Source organism: Python bivittatus, unplaced genomic scaffold, assembly GCF_059951505.1.
Source record: "Python bivittatus isolate LINGU-HERP-01145 unplaced genomic scaffold, Pbiv_v1 ctg000020_np1212, whole genome shotgun sequence".
In the NCBI taxonomy this organism is placed as follows: Eukaryota; Metazoa; Chordata; class Lepidosauria; order Squamata; family Pythonidae; genus Python; species Python bivittatus.
The window spans coordinates 119,128,995-119,153,585 of NW_028277030.1; the positions used below are offsets into that span (position 1 = coordinate 119,128,995).

Here is a 24,591-nt window from a genome sequence, read left to right on the forward strand (position 1 = left end):
CATGCTCCTACAGAATTGTTAAAGTCAAGCATCCTTATGCTTTGATGTGCATAATCTGTCTAGAATCCCCTCAAATTTTATTCTTCCACTGTTCCATATGTCATCAAGGTTTTGTTAGAAGGGTACTCTGTAAATTATAATGGACTATCATGTCCAACAGGATTTTATTAGGATCTTATTTCAGAAGTTAAGGTTTTTAAAGGGGGTCTAAAATTGAACACCTTTTAAAGATGAACTCCAGATTTTAAAATTCGATAAAGATGTATTTTCAGTTGCCTTCCTTCTTTTGTAGAAAAGCATTGTTATGTGGAATTACATCTTTAGTGTCTCATAAATGTCATGTCAGAAAAGCGTATGACTATAATTAAGATCTCTTTTGTCGGATTATTCTTAGCTTGTTCCAGGTGCAGAATCTCAACCGCCAGTTCCTGGATCCTCACCAGGAGAAGATGATAGATCAAAGTCAGCACCAACTTCCCCATGTGATCAAGGTTCATCAACATTTATTTTCTCCTAATAAATACATTGCATTACCTTAATATTTTGATTAAACTATATCATTTAAAAATGCAGCTCCACCAGTTCAGATTTAACAGAAGAACATTCAATCTTTAAACAGTGTCATAATTAGCACAACTTCATTTGGTGGACCAGTTGCACTTTTTCCTGGATCAGTCAGCCTTCCAGACAGTCACTCATGTCCTTGTCATCTTGCAGTGTGACTGTTGCAGGGCTGTTTACGTGGGGCTGCCCTTGAAAGCTCCCCCCCCCGACCGGAAGCTGCAACTGGTCCAGAACACAGTGGTGCAAGCGGTGATGGGCTTGCCTCAGCACACCGATGTGATATCTCTGTTTCATGAGCTACACTGATTGCCATTGTACTTCCAAGTGTGATTCAAGGTGCTGATTATCACCTATAAAGCCCTACATGACATAGGGTCCAGCCATTTGCAAAACTGCATATCTTCTGTGATTTCTGCCTGTCCAGTATGATCTGGCACAGTGGGCATATTCCAGGTCCCCTCGATTAAACAGTGTCATATTTTGGGACCCAGGAAGTATGCTTTCCCTGTAGTGGTGCCTGGAATGAAGTCCCCCTAAGATTTGTATGGCTCCCACACTGATGACATTACAAAAAGCCTTAAAGACATTGTCTGAGTCCAACACTGACTGTTAAAAAATCCCAATAATTAAACCATAATCTAGAACAGGAAAAAGTAATCTTTGGCAGTGCCTTTTGTGAGGAGCCTTAGGGCCACAATGAGTGGGGTTGTCACGCAGATTTTTGTTTTTTGTTTTTCCTGAGGAGTTTACAGCTTTTTATTTATATTTAAAGTTCAAAATGGCAGAAAATTGCACACCAGTTGTCAACAATTATGGTCAGAAAATGTTTTGAAGGTGTATGAAGCCTGGAGACTCAGCTTATCACTGCTGCCTTAAAATGATAAAGCAACCCAGTTCTATGTTGCGTGTTAACACTGGGATGAGCATTGTCAGGGAATATCCTTTATGGGCTCTGAATCTCCCAAAGGAAGAGTTGTGGAACAGAGCCAGTATCTGGTAGGCTGCTCTCTACTTGAGGCATACATTTTCCCACAAGATCCTTCTGTTTTCTAGACCAGTTTACATTCAGTCAGGAAGGTATGCATAAAATTGGGATGGGCCATAACCTCTCATTCTTTGCAACTCAAAAAAGCATCTGGTATAGTTCATCTATCTCTAAAATTAACATAAAATCCTGCAGAGATTTTTGTAAAATATCTTACCTGTCAGTACTGTTTTTTATCTTTGCACAGAAATCAAAGAGCTTGAAAATAACATCAGGAAAGCATTATCATTTGACAATCGAGGAGAAGAACACAGGGGAACAGCAACAACCTCAACTGACAGCCAACTTAACACACCTGGGGAGAATGGGGAAAACGGAGAGGTCAAAGCTCAGACAAAGCGAATGGGCCTGGAGGAGTTTAACTTCATTAAAGTATTAGGAAAAGGCAGCTTTGGAAAGGTGAGTAGCCTACAATTGCTGCTTGGTTCTTTTTGGTCACATGAATTATCATGACTCCTAAACTGAGAATATTACTCCCCATATCCAGAAACACTCTTTGTCATGTGGCAATATTGGCAAGATGTGCCACTTCTGTTTTGCCAAAAACCAGCCTTGGAATAGCATATTAGGAGCGAGCCACATAACACGGTCCTACAAGAAGCAGTGAGCAGAAGACCCAACTAAATTAAATAAATATTACTATTACTCTTTTTAATTAATTTAGTGATTTAACTATTGCATTGTAACACATCCATACACATTTACACTAATCCCTTCCCATCATATCTCAGTTGATTTCCAAGTTTAAAATAAATTATGTGAATAAAAACATCTAAACCAAAGTCTTTTAGAGAGACATATATGCATTAGAAGAGGCAGAAGGATAAGGTAGAAAGTGGCAGTAGCTGTGGCATTTGGGTAGTTGCTGGTGGACTACAGAACTGGGGTGTGTATAAGAGGTGTTCCTAAGTCTTACCTGTCCACATACAGCCTTGGAGCTATAGGTTGTGTATCTCTGCATGATGCAAATAGTCATTTCTGTTTGAACTTCCTCCCACCAACAAAAAGGAATTCTAGAGCAATAGCAGCAGAAAACGACAGAAGTGGCCGTGACTGAGTGCCAGGAAGAGTATGTGTTGAAACCCATGCAGCAGCAATAAGGACAATGAAGCATTAATTCTCCTCTGGACCCACAAATTCTCCCAGAATTACACAGATCTTTGGGGGGAAAGATTGGGAGTGGGGAACAAAGCACCACATCAGGTGAATGAGTCAGTTTCTTCTGATGTAATCTGGGATTCTTCTGAGTTTGTGGAATCCAAGGAAATGAATAGAGTTCTCCATAGTTCGAACTCTACCAGTTACAGGCTTGACCCACAAGACTCCTGATTTCCTTTGGTTAGTTAGGCAAGGCGTGAGTAGCTGGATCTGAAGGTTATCAATGCTTCCTTGAGGAAGGAAAGTATGCCATCTGCTTTGAGGGTGGCCATAGTGCACCCATTCCTAAATAAATCATTGCTGGACCAGTTCATTTTTTATAACTTTTCTTCAGTGTCCCTTTTAGTTGTTGAGAAGGTGGTAGGAACAACTTCAGGGGAGATTTGGCAAACTGAAGACGGCGCTACAAAAGCGGAGCCAACGATCAAAGATCCAAGAACTGGTGAGAAGACTGGTTCTTTGGAACCTCTCTAGATAAGGAGAGGACAAGAGATTGCCCACAGGTGCTCTGGATGGCTGCTCCTCATGAGGAGACCGTAGGACATTGGTTTTCCATGGGTTTGAGCACCAGGAGACAATGGGATTAGCCATCTTGCTCACAACTGCAGCAGAGACTTTTAAAGGACACTGATTTTGAAAACCTCTAATCACTTTTGGAAATTGTTCATTAACTACTTATAAGCTATTAGAGACCTTCGGACCAACGAGTCTGAAAACACTGGTGAGTCTGCCTTCAATCCTGAATGACAGAAAATTTTAATCATAAACTTAAGAATTTAAAGAATCTGAAATATACAGCAAAAAGCTAAATGAGATTTGATCTTAAAAAGTTATAAACAGACTAAGGGTCCAGATAAAATTGGAACATTGAAACTTTTACAATAAGATTTTTGAATTAATTATAAAGAGCAAACAGTTTCTCATGGGAAATAAGTTCCGTTTTCATTTTTACAAGACAAAGATAAGAAATTTCATGATTTCAAAAACTGGACACTAGAGGGGACTAAAGTTTTTAGATAGAGGAAAGATTTACAAACCTGCAAAATGCTGCAAAGCATTCTAACAATGAAAATAGTTAAGGAGATTTTTGAAGGATGGAATCAGAAAATAGTAGCCACAATATCAACAATGTCAGTAATGATGTCTGCTTCTATGGATAGACTATGTCCAAAAGATGTTATTGAAGAAATGACGGATGTAGAACAAATTTTAGCTGACAAGATAGAAATGGTATGGAAAGTGGATTTACAACTGACAGGCCAAGAGAATGACTTAGAAAAGGATGTTTCACTGGATCTACAAAAGAAATTGTCTGAGGCTTTAAAATTTAAAATGACAAGAGTGACCTGGATAATTTTTTCCTACTAGATTTACAAAAGAGGCTTTGTTAAAGTGTTGAAGAACTCCGTGCTATGGAACAAAGAAGAAATCAAGAGAAATCAAATCCTATGACAATATTTGAATGAACTAAAGATTAAGACAGTTAGAAGTAAAAGGAAGGAATGTAAAATTGGTTTATTTGATCAAGGTTGAAACAAGATATGTTGTTACTTCTGGCTACCTTTAAATTCTTTTGGCTTACACACGGACTGAAAATATGATGTTTTATGGATTTGTTTATAGATAAGATATGGGATATGGGATGAAGAGATAAATGTTTGTAACCTTAGAGGGGGCGAGGAGTCACTAAATTTGTTTATTCTTGTTGTGATGAAGGTTGGAAGTCACTTCTTTACAGTATATATTTATTTTCTCTTTCATTTTTGTAGTCCTACTTTTCTCTTTCTTTGTCTTTTTTTCTTGCACTTTTTACTCCTTTCTACTCTCTTTTCTTTCTTTAAGTTTAGTTTGTATTAGATTTTACTATTATAATCAAAATTCTTAATAAAAAAGAGAAGGTAGTAGGAACAGCTATAGAGGGTCCTAGAGGAAACAGATTATTGGGATCGTTTTCAGTCAGGATTCAAGCCCAGCCATGGAGCAGAAATGGCATTGACCACTCTAGTAGCTTACCTTTGATGAGGGAGTATCCCCTCTTAATTCTGTTAGACTTCTCAGCAACATTCAATATCATCAACCACAGTATTCTTCTAGACTACCAACAAAAGTTGGAAGTAAGAGGCTTCATTTTACAGTGGTTAGGCTCCTGCCTGAGTGAGTGATTCTCGTCAGTGTTCTTGAGGGGTGGGGAGCACTTGAATCCATCGGAGCAGCAGTGTAAGGTTACACAGGGCTCAACCTCTCCTTCATGTTGTTCAGTTTCTACATGAAACTTCTGGGGGATGTCAACTGTAAATTCAGGGTGAGATCCTACCAGTATGCTGATTCCATTCAATAATATACTGGCATCCCAGGCTGAGCCAGAGCTGATGTGGAAGCTTGAACAAGTGTCTGAAAACAGTGATTGAGGATGTGGATGAGGTAAAACAACATTCAGATTAAATCTTACCAAGATGGAGTTGCTAGTAAACATCTGGGTACCCCCATAATATTGGTCCTGCCCGTTACTCTGGACAGTGTTGTACTCTCCCAGTAGAAGGTGGTTTATGACCTAGGAGTCCTTCTAGATTCACAGTTCCTGCTCAAGTGGCAGGTGGAAGCCATGGCTAGGGGGGCCTTCACCCAGCTTGGCTGGTGTATCAGTTGCAACTATAGATGGACCAGGATGCCCTGGCATTAATAATTCATGCCCTAATCACAAGCTGATTGGACTACTGCAGTGCTCTCTATTGGGACTGTCTTTGGATGTGGCCCAGAAGCTGCAAACAGTACAATATTCAGCAAGACAATCCTGTCTATATAGAATAATATTAAAATCACTTCCTTAGTTAGCATTAGGCTTCTGGGATCAGTTCAAAGTGCTTGTTATTTCCTTCAAAGCTATGTGTGGCTCAGCAGTAGGATAAATCAGGCATCACCTTGCCAGGATCCAGTCAGTTCACTTAGAGAAGGGCGGTTGAAAGTCCCCTCCTCCACTCCCCAATGAAGTACATGGGATAAGGACAAGACAATAAGTCTTCTTTGTGGGGGGCCCTATCTTTGGGAACATTCTCCTCCCAGAGATACTTGAGGCCCTTACTTTGCTGACATTCTGAAAATCAGTTAAATCCATTTTATGCCAGTGAGCCTTTGGCAGCTGATTAATTGCTACAGGTCATTGGTCTTGATTTATGTTTTGATTTTATTCCTATATTGTTTTTTCTTTGTTTGTTTTTGCTTTTTGCCCTTGAAGCATATTTCCCAGAATCTCTAGGGACTGAGGCAGATTATAAATATTTTTTTAAAAACAGGAGAGAAAAGAAAAATGAATGGAAGGAAGGAAGGATCCAACAGGATGATAAGAAAGACTAAATACATGCCTGAAAGTTTATAGGAAATTCATAGCACTCTATATCTCAGCCTGCATTGATGATATCTGTTTCCATGATTTGGGGATCTGGAAGTACCTTGAGGGGTCATGTGTAAAGTCATGCAGTCTTCCTTACCAGGAGACCAATCCTGGCCATTGTATGAATCTTACAAGTAAATTGGGATTTGAATTTGGTTTTGTTTGCTAGATCATTCCATCCCACCTACACAGTACAAATATACTTTGTGCATTGATTCTAGAAACCTAGTTGCACAGACAAACCTGCTGACCCACTGAGTGGTGTATGATATAAAACTGTTAGGTACGATGGATTCTTGTCAGATCCTTCAAATGCTGCTGCCTTGTGCCCCAGTTTGAATCAATGGATAATGTAAGAAACTCTTTGTCAACTGATGCCTTCTAGGTATGTATGTCTACAACTCTCAGAATTTCTGATCTTGCTGAGAATCATAAGCCAATATGTCTGCAAGCGAGTAATTTGAGAAAAGCTGATGTCGGAGGTGTAGTTGCAGAAGACCACAGTATACATTCTGTTCAGTTGCTGGATATCTTTGCACAAACGATAATCTGTCATGTTGTATTGTTTTACTTGTTTTTATAAAAGAATAAGTGCCATCTATGTACTGAAAAGGACTATAGCAAGAACAGATAACTCTGTATTTCTACAAGTCCTGTGGCAGAAATGTTTCTCATTTCAAAGTTTGATTTTTTTTTTAAAACTCAGTATTAAATTATTTTGTGAGTTGAATGCTTAACTACTGATTGAAATGCTAAATTATATTTGTCAAGGAGCCTAACTGCAGAAAGCCCCTTGTCAGGTGATTGACATTTATTCTCTGTGTAGGTGATTCCTGTTTGCTTTTTCTGATCTTGCAAATCAAATATTTTTTTGCTTATTTTTTCAACTTGTCAGCCATGCAAACTCAACATGGCATGTAAATATTAGACTGCATTTGTTCTGCCTCCTACCACTATACCATATAAAGGAGTTACAGAATAGTGAAAAAGGTAATGACAAATCTTAGTTTCTATAAAGTTGTAGGTTCAAGTTGTATTTCTTCAGCAAGGAAGTCGTTTGAAATTTAAAGTAATAACATCCCCAGGGATACCTACAATTCTAAACCGCAACAGACATGTGCCAAAAATCTTCATTGGGACCTATACATTTTATTCAAGAGGCCCTATGTTATTAAAAAAAGAGATCCAACTTTGCCATGGTTCCTTCAATTGTGTGTGCGAATATCTTCAAACATTTCCCAGACTCACTTCCTTTATATATTTCTGGATACAATTCGAAGGCTTCCCTGCAGTTGCGTCCTAGTCTGGTATTTGTAGTCCCACTAGAAAACAGTGGATTGGGGAAAGCTGCTTGTTCAGCTACTGCAACCACTAGTGTATCTGTGCAATGCTGCATCCATGTTCTTTAGGGTAAAACATTATTTATATTTATATATATATATTTATATATATATATATATATATATATATATATGTGTGTGTGTGTGTGTGTGTGTGTGTGTGTATACACATACATATATACATACATACAGTACATATAAATAACAAACTGCTGCTGCTCCACTTCCTCCTCATTATCATTCCTACTACTATCGCTGGGTTCCAGCAATAAGTTTCATACTACAATGTTCCTTCATGCCACCAACAATCATGCCTGAGTGGACAGGCAAGTTGTTATGGTAAAGAGGAGTCATTTGCCTGTAGGCGACTCCTGGTCTTTAGGCTCTTGTTAAGTGTCCAGTCTTGCTGAGCCTTGATTCTGGCCCTTATCTGCAGCAAAAAACAGGGCCATAGTGAACATGGAGTTAGTTCAAATGACATCCTCATCTGTATTGCAAAGTATAAATGTAAAGACTAATTTATATGCCTATCAACATCTTTGGTGACCTCATATGTGGCTAGTGATATGGTTTTAACTATACATGATTAATTTATAAATAAATAACACTATTTACTGCATGCCAAATAAATTTATTTGCAATTGCTTTGTGTTGATGTGATCCATGGGACTTAGATCAATTAATGGTCTATTTGCGAAGTCATCATACAGTGACTTTGCAATGTACAGAACCCTACAGAGATCTCCTCTCCTCTGGCCAACATCCAGTTTGATTATTCCAGTTATAATTGCGTTCACAGACTGAGTATGCAGGGTACAAGGACTATGCAAACTATTTGATTCAAACTTACTAAGGATAAAATCCACATCATATCCTGGCCTACCTCAGAGTCCGTTCATGAACAAGTGGGCAAGGATCATACAGCCAGAAGCAGAAAGACTTGGGGTGGTAAAGGGAAGACAGATTAATGTTGAACCATGTTGGCAAAGGGCCCACAGTTTGCTGCTTCTGCTTGCAAGAACAGATTGAGCAGGCTCACTATTTGGCTTGGCTGCAAGATCTTATAGACCAGATGTGCCTTTATTTACTTGGAGAGACCTCTGATGGAACTGAAACCAGAAATTTGTCAGTCAAGTTCAGGCTAGGATCATCATGTCTATCCTTGGCTTTCTACTTAGTGCCAGGGATCCTGAATTACAAATGCATATGTGTACACCTGTGTGTCTTTTCCCTGCTGGCTTATAAGAAGGGTCTACTAAAGATACAAATATAATCTTTTTTTTCTTTTTGCCATCTTGCTTTACAGTTGCTCAAAGTTAGGATTGTAGGAGTCCTCCATTTACTTATTTAAAGAAGAATGTGTTAATAGCAGTGGAAACCCTCCACCCCAACTATGTGTATGTGCAGATTGTTACTGATTACAAATATACTCTCACCTATACCAGCTGCCCACAAGTTGTTTGAACATGTACAAAGAATTTCTTCATGGTACAGCATGCACAAAAATTTCTACATGTCTTCATGTTAAATTATACAGAGCCGCCCTGACAATAAATGGGGTTGCTTGTTCATGTGTATACTAAACTCTATGAAGAGTACTGAATTTGGTTGTGTATCTTTCAAGAAAAGCTGATTTTTCAATTGGAGCTGATGCTCCTTACCTTTTCATACCATGGCTTACAGTTCTAAGTCAAACTATATCTTAAAATTTTAAGTGATATTTTAAACCTCGTAAGTGTTCTCAGATTTGTCTGTAGGTAGGCAGACAGGCAGATATTGTACATAGGACCCTTGTAAAATATTTTGCTTCAAGACTGCCTGTGATTGCTTGTTTATTTTTCCCCCAGTTGTCTATTGAACTGGTGTAACTTTTAAAATATGTATACAGTGCATTTTATAAATGAAACATTGTCCTTCATTCTAGGTCATGCTGGCAGAACTCAAAGGTAAAGATGAAGTATATGCTGTGAAAGTCTTAAAGAAAGATGTCATTCTTCAAGATGATGATGTGGACTGTACAATGACAGAAAAACGGATTCTGGCATTAGCACGAAAGCATCCTTATTTAACACAGCTCTACTGCTGCTTCCAGACCAAGGTAAACTAACTAGATCTATCCCGAACGTAACTACTGGTCAAGGTGTTTGAAGGCTACCATGCGCTGAATGATGCCTACCACCTGGATGGTCATGCAGATAATAACTTAATTCTCCCTTAACGTTTACAGTTGTCCAAATATATTGGAGGGAAGGGGGTTAGATGTCTGGAAAGACAAGTTTTGAAATGCAAACATTTTAAGTGAAACCTTTAGAATATATAATTAAGTGCAAAGTTGCATTCTAATTTTTTAAAATTACATAAACAGAGAACTGAAACGAACAGAATTATGGCTTTCATGTATCTCGCATGAGGCTTAAGACTCTCTGTCTCACATATGATGGCGATGTTGATTGGTGGAAGAGTAATTCACCCATTCCCAGGGAGGGGTTGATTCTTAAGGCTCTCCCAAAGTTGTGTTTCACAGAAGGTTGCTCTCATTTGTCTATTTCGTGAAATTTTAAGTAGAACTTACTTTCTTTATTGGGCTTTTCTACACTTAGATACAAAATAAATAATTAGCTACTGAAAACTTGTTTTTCTAAACTATATTTATAAAAATATTTCAGTGATTCCACAGTCTACCACCTAATTCTTGACTGTAAGCTCCTATAAAAATGAATTACTTCTAACAGATTTGAATATAAAAATAAATATATTGTATTGCTCCTGAAATGCCAGAAGGTGGCACTAAAGATATAAAAAAGAAAATCTTTTGACACTTCTTTTCTATTTCTTTCTCCCTTTTAATTTGTTACATAACTTCATAGAAATATTGATAAGTATGGCATTCTAAGCAAACTGAATGTTCAAAATAAACGTTGTGACTTTTATGATGGGCTGGCAAAATGTCACTTTGAAGCCCTGGCGTAATAGAAATGCAAGCATTTCATCCTCGTTTCTTTTGAGTGTAGATTTGAATGTTCTCCTTCTAGGGGATTCCAGGTGCCAAGGATCTTAGGATCAAACAGAGACAAGCTAATATTAAAAACCTGCAAACTGTTGTATTTGAAAAAATGGGATACTGTAAAACTTGGCTGAGCTCATGCTTTTTAAAAAATATATTTTGATTCCCAGAGGGCCACAGCAGGATGGTCTCCACCAAGTGGGTGGGGTTGAAATTATTCAGCTCTTTTTTCCCCACAGAATTTTATGGCGTGTTTCAGGATTCTATAGCTGGAAATGTGTTTTGATGAAAATTGCTAAAAAATATAGAGCTGAAAATCAGAGTTGTTTGCCATAACATTCATTGCTTTATTTTGGGGGTGCTTATGCAGGTTGGAGGGGGACCATGAATTGCCCACTACCAGCTTAGGGCTGTGCAAATCTGGAGAAAGAGTACTGAGAGGCTCAATGAGGACATGGCAATGCAAATGTGAATTTAGATGTTTTATTTTTAAAAATCCATTAGAATCTGTTTTAAAAGCTTCCAGATCAAAATAATATTCTAATAATATAAACAGTTAAATAGACTGATTTTTTTCCCCTGATTTTCAAGTCCCAGGTCTGCAAAAACAATAATAGCTGTAATTTCTGGATTTCTGTTCTGTTTTTCAATTTAGATTCCCTGCTAAAATTTTCGGTGTGAAATCCCTTTTCTGAACTGCAGGCAAAGGAATGTCACAAAAGCATGTAAGGAATTGAGTACTGTGCTGAGCATAGTGAAATTCTGTAACTGACTTTATTGTAGAAAGAATTCCTTAATTAGAATGTTTGAAATTTGCCTTTCAGATTTTCAAATCTACATCTCTAACTTGTAGGAGATGCAGTAATATTCTCCAGAAAAAGTATAATACCTAATAGTTTATACAGCTGTAGCAGTCTTTCTGTTGCTTTACATATATGAACTCAGATAATCTTTACTACAATCTTGTAAAGCAGATGATTATTCTGCAGAATGTAATGCTTACTAGTAGTTTGAGATATTGTGGCTTGACTATCTAGTGCAGGGGTCCTCAAACCTTTTAAACAGGGGGCCAGTTCATGGTCCCTCAGAATGTTGGGGGGCCGGACTATAGTAATAGGGTGCCCTGGACCCCACCGATCACCCTGCACAGAGGATCCTTCCCGTGGAGTATGAGGAGAGGAGGAGAGCCGCCGGACCTGGCATACCTGTCATGTAGAATAGTCCGGCTCTGCGATCTCCCTCCTTGTGCATCGCCTGCAGCTCCCGACACAGCCCCGACACTTCCGCTTCTGACAGACAGCAGCGGCGGCCAATCAGGTGGGTGGACCAGATAAATGACCCTGGTGGGCCGTATTTGGCCCGTGGGCCATACTTTGAGAATCCCTGATCTAGTGAAATGATGACTGGTGTCATATCTGAATTGGAAGCTTTCCACATCACAGTCCTAACTATTGTACTACATACAAAACCAGGGGTAGACTACGTTTGGCATCCAGGGGCCATGGCTGTCCTTGAGTGTGAAGGTCTCAGGTTGACAATGCCAAGCAAGCAGAGTCATGTCACTTTTTTACTCAAGGACAGAATCATCTTTTTTCCCTTGTATTTTCAGTAGAGTTTCGTGGTGCATTTGTTTAACAGTATTAATCCCATTGCAGGCCCCATATGGTCATTTTTTTCTGTTTCAAAATTATAGAGAACAGTGGTGCCAATTTCAGCCATGAGATTAGAGGGAGGTCCCAGAAGCAAAAAAGAACAAATGTAACATACAGTCTAGGGGCTTTAAGATGTCCACCATGCACTAACAGTAGCCACTAAAAATAGGGGTCAATACCAGACTTCCAGGGAAGAAATGGTGGACTGAAGTAAGCCGCACAAAAAGCGGAGCCGACCACTGCAGCAGAATGAAGAGCCGGCAAGGAGACTGGCTGCTGGATAATTCCTCTCCGGACAAAGAGAGGACTCGAGATTGCCCACAAGTGCTCCAGACTGTTGCTCCTTACAAAGAGACTGCAAGACAGAAGTCTCTGGTGGGTTTAGAGCTCTGGGAGACGAGGGAATAGCTATCTTGCTCAAACCGTAGTCAGCACCTTTGAACGGACACTGGGTTCACATACTTCCTTTTTTAATCACTTGCAAAAATAGCTTGTTAACTGTTTTTTGGCTGTTAGGAACCTTTGGATTGGCAAGTTTTATGATACCAGGAGAGTTTCCTTCAATCCTAAGCGAAAGAAGTTTTAATACAAGTTTAAGGACTTTAAAAAAAATTTTTTTTTTTTGAATAAACAGCAAAAGGGTGATTAAATTTTTGATTTTAGAAAGCTACAAACAGACTAAGGGTCCAGATAAATTTGAAATAAGATTTTAGAATTATAAAGAATCCTTCCCTTGGGAAAATGCTTTTGTTTTGAATTCTTTTAAAAAAACATAAAATAAGACTTTAAAAATTGGACACTAGAGGGAACTAGAAGGAACTAAAGATTATAATTGAAGGAGAAGAACACTTAAACTCGACAGAATGAAGCAAAATATTTTAACATTGGACATGTTGAAGGATATTTTTGAACAATGGAGCCAGAAGTTAATTTTAAGAGTGTCTGCCTCTATAGATAGACTGTGTTTAAAAGAGGTTATGAAAGAGGAACAAGTTTTACCTGACAAAATTGAGACTGATTTGAAAGTGGATTTAAAAATGACAGGCTACAAGAATGACATGGAAAAAGATATTACACTGGACATATAAAAGAAACTGGCTGATGTGTTAATAATTAAAAGGGATATACAAATAACAAACCAAGAGAGTGACCTAGATAATTTTCCTATATTAGATTTACAAAGAGGCTTGTTAAAGCTTTGAAGAATTTTGTGAGAAGGAACAAAGGAAAAATGAAAAAGAAGTCAAATTCTAGGACATAATTTGAAGGAACTAAAAATCAAGATTGTTAGAAGTAAAAGGAAGGAACATAAAGTTGGTATTTGATCAAAGTTAACATAGGTATGTTCTTATCTCTGGTAACCCTTAATGGACTTTTGCCGACATCAGGACTGAAATGATGAAGCTTTATTTATTTATTTTATTTATTTTAAAATTTATATATACCGCCCATCTTTAAGGATTTGTTTATAGGTGACAGATGGGATATGGGAATAAGAGATCATTTGTTGTATTTTAAGAGAAAGTGATGTTACTAAAATTGTTTGTACTTGTTGTTATAAGGGGGGAAGTCATTTCTTTATACATTTCTTTTCTTTTTCTTTACTATGTTCTTCTTTTCTTCCTTTTCTGTTTCTCTATTTTTTTTTCCTTTTCTCCACCTTCTATTTTTCTTTTTATTGTTTTTTTTTAGCTTGTATTAGTTTTTATTGTTGTAATTGTAATTTTTAATAAAATTACTATTAAAAAAATAGGGGCCAATGCCAGCATCAATACCTGACATCCTAGGCAAAAGCCACAGTCCAGCACCTCAAGGATTAGTGCTGAAGTTTGCCCTGATCACTCCTTAATTTTAAAAAAATGAATGAATGGATTTTTAAAAAATGAATCATTCCTCAAACATTTTGGTTGTCTTCTGCCAAGCAGTTTCCAGCTATAATTTTTATGTACCCGCAGTGTCCCTAGTCCTTTTGTTATATTGTGGATAAAATAACAAAAAATGGCGTTGAATGTACATTAATCTTTTTCTCAGTGTCCAAGTTGACTTCTGGAATTTTGGGAGGAAAAAAGATGGCAACTAGAAACTATTAGAAGAAATGTTCAACTTTTTCCACATAGGTATACCTTTGAAGCCAGTGGGCACATTTGACATTTTAACCAACAAAAGTGGCAGGTAAATATAGGATAAAATGGATACTATATAGACACCTCATAGCACTACAAGTTGTGTTCATCTCAAGTGAGTGTGTTCATCTCATCATGACAAATGGATTATTTTCTTCTTGGAAAAACATCTCTGGAGTTGTCATTATATTCAGGTGCCGTTGACAAACTATGCTATGACAACTTTCCAGTCACCAATCTGTACAGACAGCAGCCTAAATTTCTCTTATAATAATGGCCAGAGGGCCAAGATGTGTCATTTGTGATTTAGAGTGAAAATTAACTTGACTGGCCGTATATTTGTCTGGGGCTAATCAATGGCTTGTAATCCGTTTTATCCAACCATCTATTGTGTAGGTTGCTAGGCAGCTAAACCTGTTGTGCAGATTTTGTTATATGGATGTAATCCAATTAAGGCGCATTTACATTGTCTGATATTCCTGCCATGTGTCATGTAAGACCCTTGTGAAGGCTCTATTTCATGTTTTGCACCATAGTGAGTATCATTTAGGATTTCCAAATGTCACTATAGTATAATGAATTTCTGTTGGGATATTTCTGTTTAAATATACCAATACCCTTGGGTGGGGTTTTTTTTGTTTTTTTTAAAAATCCCTAAAAAGTTTTAGGGAAATAATTTTAGGATATGTCTGATAGATGGCAATGAAGAGTGATGAGCCTTTGGCTGTGTTCATATAGACTACTGCATACTAGTGCCACCATAGCTGTTATAATGTTAATATAGAAATTCAGCTTTTGTTCTTTCTCACTATGTAAAATCCACCCACAGTTAACTCAAATATGCATGAAATAAATAAGTAGAACTGGCATCTACACTATGAGTGAAATAGGCTGCAAGCCTTTTGTATGTTTCTGAGAAAGTTGTTGGTACGATTCACATGATTATTCATAATTCCTTGATAATTATATGTAGCTGTACTTGAGAAAATTAAGTGTGCTTCTTGAACTTCCATTACAGCTCTTAACAAACATAGCAATATGATGACTCAGCATATGACTAATATCAGTCTCAAAGAGGCAAAATAATTGCATGGATTTCAGTTTCCAGTTAGATGTATTTGTTACAGAAAGAGCAGATAAATTCAGATATTCAGTTAATTTTAAAATCAAATGAAACATATATCTGGCTATTGAAAACTTATTAGAAATGAATTTGGAAGGATAACATTGTAAAGGAGGAGATTGTAAATGTAGGAGATCCTGAAACCTAGCATGGCAAGATCCTGAGTCTGTCAACTAATCAAAAATTAGAAAATATTTTCCAACTAATTATATGTATAATTCTAGAGGACAATTCAAATTCAGAATAACTAGCCAGTGCTTGAGACGTGTCCTTCCAATTATTGGTCACATAATAATTTAATATATGAATCCTAATAAGGAATCAGTCTGGATGGTTTTCTATAAATATCTCATTCTGATTTAAATGGAGTGTCCTATATAAAAACAATCCCAGTTTCAACCATTCTAGAAATCATGGTTCCTTTAGTTTGTGTATGAAATGTTAGCTTTCTAGCTGCTGATACAGATGCTGTGAAATATACTTCATCTCCTCTCTCGTTTAATATAGCAATGAAGTAGATTGTATTTTTGTAAGATTTCATATTAATCACTTACACAGAAGCACTTCAAGGATACAGCTTGATTATCCTGTTTAGACAGGTAAATACAATCTGTTATGGGAAATATTAGGTTTTTTGGACCATATAATTGTGTAAAAATATCTTAGCAAATGAACCAGTTTCTCAGACATTGCACCAAAAGAAGCTAAGGTACAGGAGGAAAACATGAGGGGAAAAAAACTCTTTTTTGTTGTTGTTGCCTTTAAAAGAGAATTTTTTAAAAATATTAGGAAATACTATATTTCATTTTTAAATTATACATAAAATGGTATATTGAAAAGTATCCCTATGTTGCTACCCACTGTTACTTCCCTAAATGATTTCTAAAAAGCATGTAATAGGCTTTTATGTACATTTATTTACATAAATATCAGCTTATTATACTTGTTGTACACAAAGGAATAGCAAATCCAGTGCAACTCTCAAATGCAAGGAAAAATGCCTTTCTTCCTCTAGGGAGCATCAACTTATATTCGTGTCAAAAGAAGGGAGGTCTGAGCCATACCATATTCATGGGCTTGTCTTCTCTTGTTGAGTTTTAATCTGGAGATCGGTTCCTGTTCTCCAGTAGGCCTTAAAGCACAAGGAAGACGGTAGCAGCCGGATTCATGTATTTAAATCTGTTTTTTTTTTTTTAATCTGCGCTCAGTCATTACTGCCTCTGCAGTGACTGCTTGGACGAGCCCTTGCAGTTTTCAAGGCAAGTGTTTTGGAAGTGGTTTGCCAGAGCCTCCTTCCTAGAGCAAAGCCCAGCTGGCGCGCACAGGAGGCGGGATTTCTGTTGCTTCGCGCCCTTTTCGGGCGAGTGCGGTTTTTGCGTTTTACCGGCAACTGCTCCCGACTCCTTTCCAAGGCGCCGCCAGCATTTTTCCTCCCACCGGAGTGAGAGTCCCCATTTATCTACTCACGTGAGTTTTCTACCTGTTGGGTTGACAGGAACTGGGGAGGAAACAGGAGCTCACCCTGTTTAAAGCGAAGGCTGGACTCGAACCGCTGAAGCGTCAGCCATTTCTGGCCAGCAACTTTCAGCGTCATTAAGACAGTAGCAGCTGGATTCATGTATTTAAATCTGTAGTGGTGATTTTAAAAAAGGAGTGTGTGTGTGTGTGCGTGTTCGTGTATTTATATTTCTGTTTTGCTAAAAACAGCTTTTTTCAGAAATGTTACATTTCTCATTATGCCTAAATTCTGTAGCTTCTTCCTCTGCATGTGGGATTTAAGACTAATGCATTGTATAGTTTTAGGCAGTTTGTCAAACACTTCATTTTGCCAAGTTTCAGGTTCATTACTTCCCCTCTGCCTTCTGTCTGTGCATTCATTGGCTGCATTTCTACAAATCAAAAATACTCAGTAGCAGTGAAGATGCTCTTGAGGACTTAAAGCAGCCTTCTCCAACCTGGACCTCTCTGTTTCTGTGGACCAAATCCCTGAATTCCTATCAACGGCATGCTGGCTTGGAATTTTGGGAATTAATCCACTCCTTTAGAGATACTCATGTTGGGAAAGACTAACTTGGAGGCTAAGGTGTTGGTTCAAGATCAGGAACTAGATCAGCAGAGCTCACATGCTGAGCTCATAGAGTTGGAGAGACTGGAACCCATTCAAGTCCTCTGGTAAGCTCAGATCTGTGGATAAAATAGGCCAGATTTAACTTCCTTGCTTCCTAGTACAGCTTCCTCTGCTCAGAGTCAGAAGTGCATCTCATAAGCACAGAAATGGGAGTTGCTGCCAGTTACATCCAAGGCTACTTAGTTCATATACATGAGTATTTTTGAAACTGCTGTCTGGGAGCAAAAATCCTAACTACCCTCTATTGTAAGATCTATCCATGAAACTGGCTTGATTCAGTTACATTGTTTTCTCTTTCATTAGAACAGCTAGTTTACTTGTGGATTACATGGTTTGCATATGCCAGGTCGTACTTGCTTTTCAGATTCAATGTTTTACAATAACAGTAACTTGGAAAGATCTTTGAGAGAGCTTTCAAAAACCTGCTGTCCCCAAAGTTGGAATTGTGCTTGACTCTGGGGGATTAAAGAGGTGACACGAATGCTTTAAGCTCTCACTTTCCGTGAATAATCAAAACCTGGAGAGATTGTTGTTGTTAATTTGGGAACTCAAGACTTTTTTTTAGTCACAATGCATTTTTGGGTGGTAGCTGTTGTGATTGTTTCTCCTATTTATTTTGACAATATAGCAGAACTTGGTGTAGAGCTTGACTTAGTTGCAAAGGTTATGCTTTGTATGGAAATAGTCCCAATGATGTCCCTAGGCAGGGACTGGAAAAGAGAGCCATTGCAGGAGGTAGGCAGAAGTGAGCCAGAGAAACCAACAGTTTTACACTAGAAGAATATCTTTTTTATGAGAACCCTCCTCTGCTTTAGACAGTCCAGAGATTTGGATGTCTGTATGTGTGTCTAAATGTCTGAGACATTTCCATCCTGTCTTTCAGAATACTTTTTTCCAAAGGAGCTTATAGAAATAAATTAAAACAAGACTTTAAATTTTTGCTATTTAAATTATTATACACTGTATGTACATTAGCCCTGATTAAAAGGGCAAAAGCAAACATACCACATTTTTTCTACCAAAAAAATTAATTCCATAAGACTTTTTTTTTTACCAACCATTGAAGAGCTAATAGGATTTAATTTTAAAAATAATAAAGGAGTTATATGGAGGGTTAATGGCTTATATCAGTAAAGATTAATTCTGTATAAACCACAGCCTCAGCTGATACTGTAATTTTTATTCTGCATTTAGTGCAAGTATCAATCATCTGAAGGGAAGATGGTGTTGAGGGGAGAAGATACTAGCTGAGGTACTTTGTGCTTAAAAATCTAAATGTAGTTATTCAGCAGGAATTGGACAGCTGCTTCTAAAGTTGTGCTGCCAGTCTGTTGAGAGCTAGCTTGGAGGGAATACTGAACGTAAAAAAGAGCTGCTGCAGCAGTGAAGAAGCCTCAAGGAGATATGAGACCACGCATGGATGGACTGGGTGAACTTTGAGAGGAAAGGATAATCAGAGACACAAAGAAACCAGTGGGAAGCAGTGCAGTTAGGGAACAAATGAAATTTTGTCATATCACATATTAAAAAGAATGCTGCCACTGGAAAAAATATGGGTCTATATATATGGCAAGTTAACTGCAAGCTAGAATTAAGTCTAGCTAACGTTCAACCTTTCCAGTGGGAGAAAAACATGGTGAAAACAGTTGAAGGCTGCATTTATTTACTATACTTTGTGTGATGATTGAGGGATCTCTTGGGTCCTTCTTTAACTTAAGAAGTTGGGCTTGCTTACAGTACCTCCAGCTTCTTTAAATGTATTGGCTTTTTCTCCAGCATTTCCTGCAATAGACGGAATGCCACAACTAAAAAGGCCTTCTCTTTAGGCATTGATCACTGGACTGGACATATTTTAAAAGCTGCATTTTGCATTTGCATCTATTTAAGAATCTCATCCATCTACTGGTCACCGGGCATGTACATCTCTGCCAAACAATATGCTGCAACTTTAGATTTGAACTGGGGCCTCAAGAAATTATAGTGTCTACTCATAGCCACTATTTATACCATCTGAGATCCTATTTTAGATTCTAATGACCTCTGAGGGCAGAAGTTGACCTCGAGGCAGCAAAGTTAGGCTTGAAATTGTCTTCCTGCCAAAATAATTAGCCCCATCTTGTTATCTAATTGTAAATTATGCTAAGTTTGTAGTTGTAGGCAGGTGAAGTTTCCTGATGTTCACACGGGAAGAAATAACACTATTCCTTTTCAGTTTTAATCATATGTATTCAGTTCCCATTCCTGAAATTTGCAAATTATAGACAACTCATGTTAGAATGAAATGTCTAAGCTAGGCAGTAGATCTTGAGCTTTTGTTAAGGAACTGAACTTTGGAAAATTTTCTTTAAGTGAAACCTCTGATGTTTGCAGATATCTGAAATGATCAATCTGTGGGAAAAACTGAGAAAGAATTGTTCTTGGTGATGTGCCCAAGAAGATTAATTGCCATCTCTGTAGTTTAGATTAATGCTGCATTGTTATATATATAAAAAAAACATGGTGTAGTTCATATATCCCTAAGGTAGATTTGTGAAGTCGACCATGTGAGTAACCCAATATCTACACTTTGTTTTCTTTTGCCTACATAACTCTTGTTTAGGATGACAATGCAGATTTTTAAAAAAACCACAAGGAACTCCAAATCCCTGTATATTCCTTTTCATTGGCTAGCAAGTCATGCTTTCAGTGAAGTGGAGTGAAATTCTCAACATGCTATCTACCAAAGGATTTGTTTGTTTATGAGGCTTCACCATAGGGGCTTCCTATTACTTACCTGCATTCTCAATTATTTCAAGGGCTTGCAAATGGTGCATATCTCGTTTTGCATATCTCATCATTTTGCAAGTAAGTAGTTGCCTTTAGTTTGATTAAATAACATGCATATTTTTTGTATATGAAATTGTGAGGTACACAAAACTCTTTTAAGATACTGTAATTCAAAGCAAAATAAAACATCCTTCAGTTTTTAAATTTAGCTTGCACTTCCAGTTTTGAATAAAAAAAATAAGGCCATAGCTATTTGAACCTTTGGGTGAGATAAGTATAGTCCATTGGCTATCTGCTTAGTATATTCTTCATTCTGTCCCCCTTTGTTCAGAATAGCTTCAGTCTGGTTAGAGAAGTGATAAGAGTTGTAGCTGAGCATTGAAAAACTACAGGTAATCCTTGTTTAACAACCATTTGTTTAGCAACCATTCAAAGTTAAGACGGTGCTGAAAAAAGTAACTTACAACTGGTCCTTGCACTTCCGACCGTTGCAGCACCCCCACAATCACATCATCACGATCTGGGCGCTTGACAACCAGCTCACACTTACGATGGTTGTAGCGTTCCAAGGTCACGTGATTGTCACTTGCAACCTTCCCAGTCGGCTTCTGGCAAGCAAAATCAATGGGGATCCACACGATTTACATAATGAGCATGGTGATTTGCTTACCAACCACTGCAAAAAAATGTAAAATTGGGTGCGGTCATGTGATGCCTCGCTTAATGACTGCCCTGCTTAATGATGAATTTTCCAGTCCCTATTGTGGTCGTTAAGCGAGGACTACCCCTACCTGGAAGTCACTTACAGCAGCGGTATCAAAGATATGCTGCTGCTATCTGGCCCAAGGAAATCTCATGGTTAGCAGTGTGGGTGTCGCATACTTTTCAGCATCCTTGGCAGTTACTGTGGAAGTAATGGCTTGGAGAAGTTGATGATATATGGGTTTGCCAGTTACGTATATTTAATGTGAAATAGAAGGCAACTTTCATTAATAATCAAGTTATTTCTCAAACAGAAGAGAATACATCATGTCTTAGCAGACTAGGTGGGAAGATGTCTGTCTTCCAAAACATAACCACATTCTAGAAAGAGCAGAATTAGTTGGTTTGCTAACTGAACAAAATTATTTTATACCCCTACCATCTTGTCCAACATTCTGTTTTCCGTACTGAACAGTCCAACCAAATTCTTGTGGGAAGCATGCAAGTAAGATCTGAGGACAGCACCCCTTTCCTATGGTTGGTCCTCTGTTGTAGGGTTTTTCAAGCTGTCTTCTGTGAAGAACTTGATGGGCTTCTGTAAGAGACTAACAGCAAAAAAAAAAAAAAAGTTTAAATCAAAAGCAGCCAGCTGTATTCATAGCAATTTTTATAAGGTAGAATGTAAAGAGCAGATTTTGTCAGCTGACATTCATAAGTGTCCCATCCCCAGGGGACATTTGTGTTCACGATGACTGATCACTTTATGTGTGTCCAAGAGGCAGGCAGCAGCAGGGAGAAAATGATGGCCACAATTTTTATCTGGGAAAATGCTTCAGCCACACAGTGTCCTCCCATGAAAAAAATGCCATGGCCATCATATTGTGCATGCCTGCTCCGTCTTTTGCAAAGACATCCTGTCTCACCCCTGTTTCCGTCTTCTTCCCCTCAAATGGAGGTTTTTGGTTGCACAGGTCAGGTTTAATTTTTTAAAATAAATAAAGAAAAATTACCTTTTCCATTTATTGCTTAGGTCCTGACTTAAGGCTTCAGAAATCTTTAAGTCGACTCTAAGGAGATGGGGGATTCAGCAGAGATTTTTTTTTAAAATACCATCTGCTTACAACTCTCCGGGAAGAGAGAAAATATATGGATCTCAGCAATTTTATAAGCCCCACATAACAACAAGGACTTTTCATTTCTATGGACAAAATAATCATGGTTCCCTCAGAACGATCTCTTAGAGGCTGGCAAAAAATAGATGCCAACTGCTTGCCAGTCTACATATTCATTTTCTTCAGCTTTCTGGTTGATCATCCTCCAAGACCAAGGATCCATCTAATCCAACATCTCACGCTGCACAATAGCCAAACTGAGACAGATAGGAAGCTCACAAACAACCTATAAAGGCAAATAATCGCTTCCAAATGTGTATGGCTAATATTCTTGTCCTCTCTAAATTTCTCTAAATATGGCCTTTGTCTTTAACAAGCAACATCATTTCAAGTGAAACGATACCTGGTTCAAGATAAATTATGAATGTACTCATCTTCCCACAACCATGTGAGATAGAATGTGTTACATTTGGCAGATTAGGAGCTGTACATGATGATGATGATGATGGTTTTCATGAGGTTTAACATCAGTTCTAAGTGACTGTCAAAATAACTCCAATGAGGCCATGTTTTATCCAATTTAATTTCTTTGTGTGTATAAAAGAAGCTGAAGACCAGTGACCTTCAAATTGGTAATTCAGTAATATGTCCAGGGGGAAGTCATAGATTTCCCATTTACTGAAACATCAATACACTTGAATAAAATAAACAGAAGTTTTCATCACTGACCTGGAGTCAGAGAGCATGATGAATAAGTTTGCACAAAGTCTGCACGCAGTTTGTTTTTCCCTTTCTGTGATTGTTTGGTTGAGTTTGGCAGCAGATAGAATAACTTTTTCTTTAAATGTGAACAGAAGCCCCTGAATGTTGTTGTTAAGAGCACTGATTTCCAGGCTTTGGAGAGTTTATTTGTTTAGTTAGTTAGTTATTTGCAGCATTTCTATACTGCCCACTCCAGAAGAATTTTTAGTGGTCTACAAAAATGATGTACAAAGTCCTTGACATTTACGAAATTCACCCTCTCCCCCAATTAGCATTCAGTAAGCAACTCCCCTAGCATTTCATCAATGAAAAGCTCTGTGGAAAAGCTATGTCTTAACTGCCCTTCAAAAATCTGATAAATCTCTGGAGGTAGGCTGCCCATAAAAGATTTGGATATCTGGAAGTAAACTGTTCCATAGTCCTAGGACATACTCCCTCTAGCCCCACCCTGTAATCTCATAAGGGGCAATTTTCAGCATCCCCGTATGGGATGAATGAACGGGAGGAATAATTTCTGCTTGAAATAGGTGGCCGTACAGATATGCTTGTATCTACTTTGTGCATGTAATTTTATGCACATATCTCCTAACATCTACATTTTATTTGTATTTTTTGTGTTGTTAACGATAGTTCAGAATTCTTAGAAGTGTATATTTCACCAGGCTCATATGTTTTAAGAATCTAAAATTTATACTTTCATATAAAAGTTCGGTTTGGATGAATCTGTCATTCATTAAATAATTTAATATTATTGTTAAACACTGTATTGAGACTTGTTAGGCAATATATTTTGGATTGTAACCAGTGGCTCTTCAGGATGGATATTCTATAACTCTGTAAAGCCGCTGTCCTCTTTCAGTGTGGTGGGGGGGGGGGGGGTTCAGACTGGAAATGGCTTTACAGAGAAACTTTCTTTTTTAGAAGTGAATGTGTGTAGCTCAGGGATGAACTGTGGAGTCCTTGGGGTTTTCTGAGCTTGGTTGTTTTCTTGCAAACATTTCGTTACCCGGCTAGGCAACATCTTCAGTACTCATGAAGAATCCTCATGGCAGAATCCTTCCTGGGAGAGTAGAGCTTGTGTTACTGTTTGCAACAGGCCCTCTGCTGCAGGCTTAGATGAGTAAATGGGCTGGCCTTTTCTAAAACATCTTAGGTTTGCACTTATGCCTTGTGACGTCCTCAAGCCACATAATTCCCAGTCATGCATGTCCAGATGTTTGAACTGCACTTAGATGTTCTTTAGATGCCACGTTTCCCCTCATCAACAAGCTTCTGTGTTGGAGCTAAGGTCCTATTTAGTTACCAAGAGAGTTACAGGATCTACATCCTCATAACAAGTGAAGTTCTCCCCTTAAGAACCGTCATGGTCTTTTACAAAATTCCTTTTAATGCCTCACATCAGATTGCACTTTTGAATAAAATGCATACTGGCAGGTATATAGCCATCCAACACACCCTATTTTCCCTTGCCATTTGTTTAGCAAAGGGCAGGTGGGCAGTCATGCAAAGTCAATATTACAGTATTTGGCCAAAGCTGTCCCAAGAAATGTGTAGCTATTTTGTTCTTGTCGAGCATGGTACTTTCTCACTCCAAGCTACTTTTTAAAGAAAGCTCACTTATTTCCTTATACTAATGTCAACGGTGGTTGCTAATTTCCAGTCATCAGAAGGCATTAGATTCCCATTTATGTTAATCCACTGTGGTTATCCCTACATCCTTCTGG

General features: G+C 38.0%; 1 protein-coding gene across 3 annotated transcripts in view; it reads left to right on the plus strand.

Annotated features, from left to right (window-relative positions):
- PRKCE (protein kinase C epsilon) overlaps positions 1 to 24,591 on the plus strand; it is a 321,985-nt gene that overhangs the window by 231,175 nt on the left and 66,219 nt on the right. For all 3 annotated transcript variants that reach the window (XM_088147772.1, XM_088147775.1, XM_088147779.1), the window contains 3 exons: positions 395 to 491; positions 1,797 to 2,008; positions 9,420 to 9,593. In XM_088147772.1, coding sequence (XP_088003898.1) covers positions 395 to 491; positions 1,797 to 2,008; positions 9,420 to 9,593 — 483 coding nt within the window. The remainder of the gene's footprint in view (positions 1 to 394; positions 492 to 1,796; positions 2,009 to 9,419; positions 9,594 to 24,591) is intronic.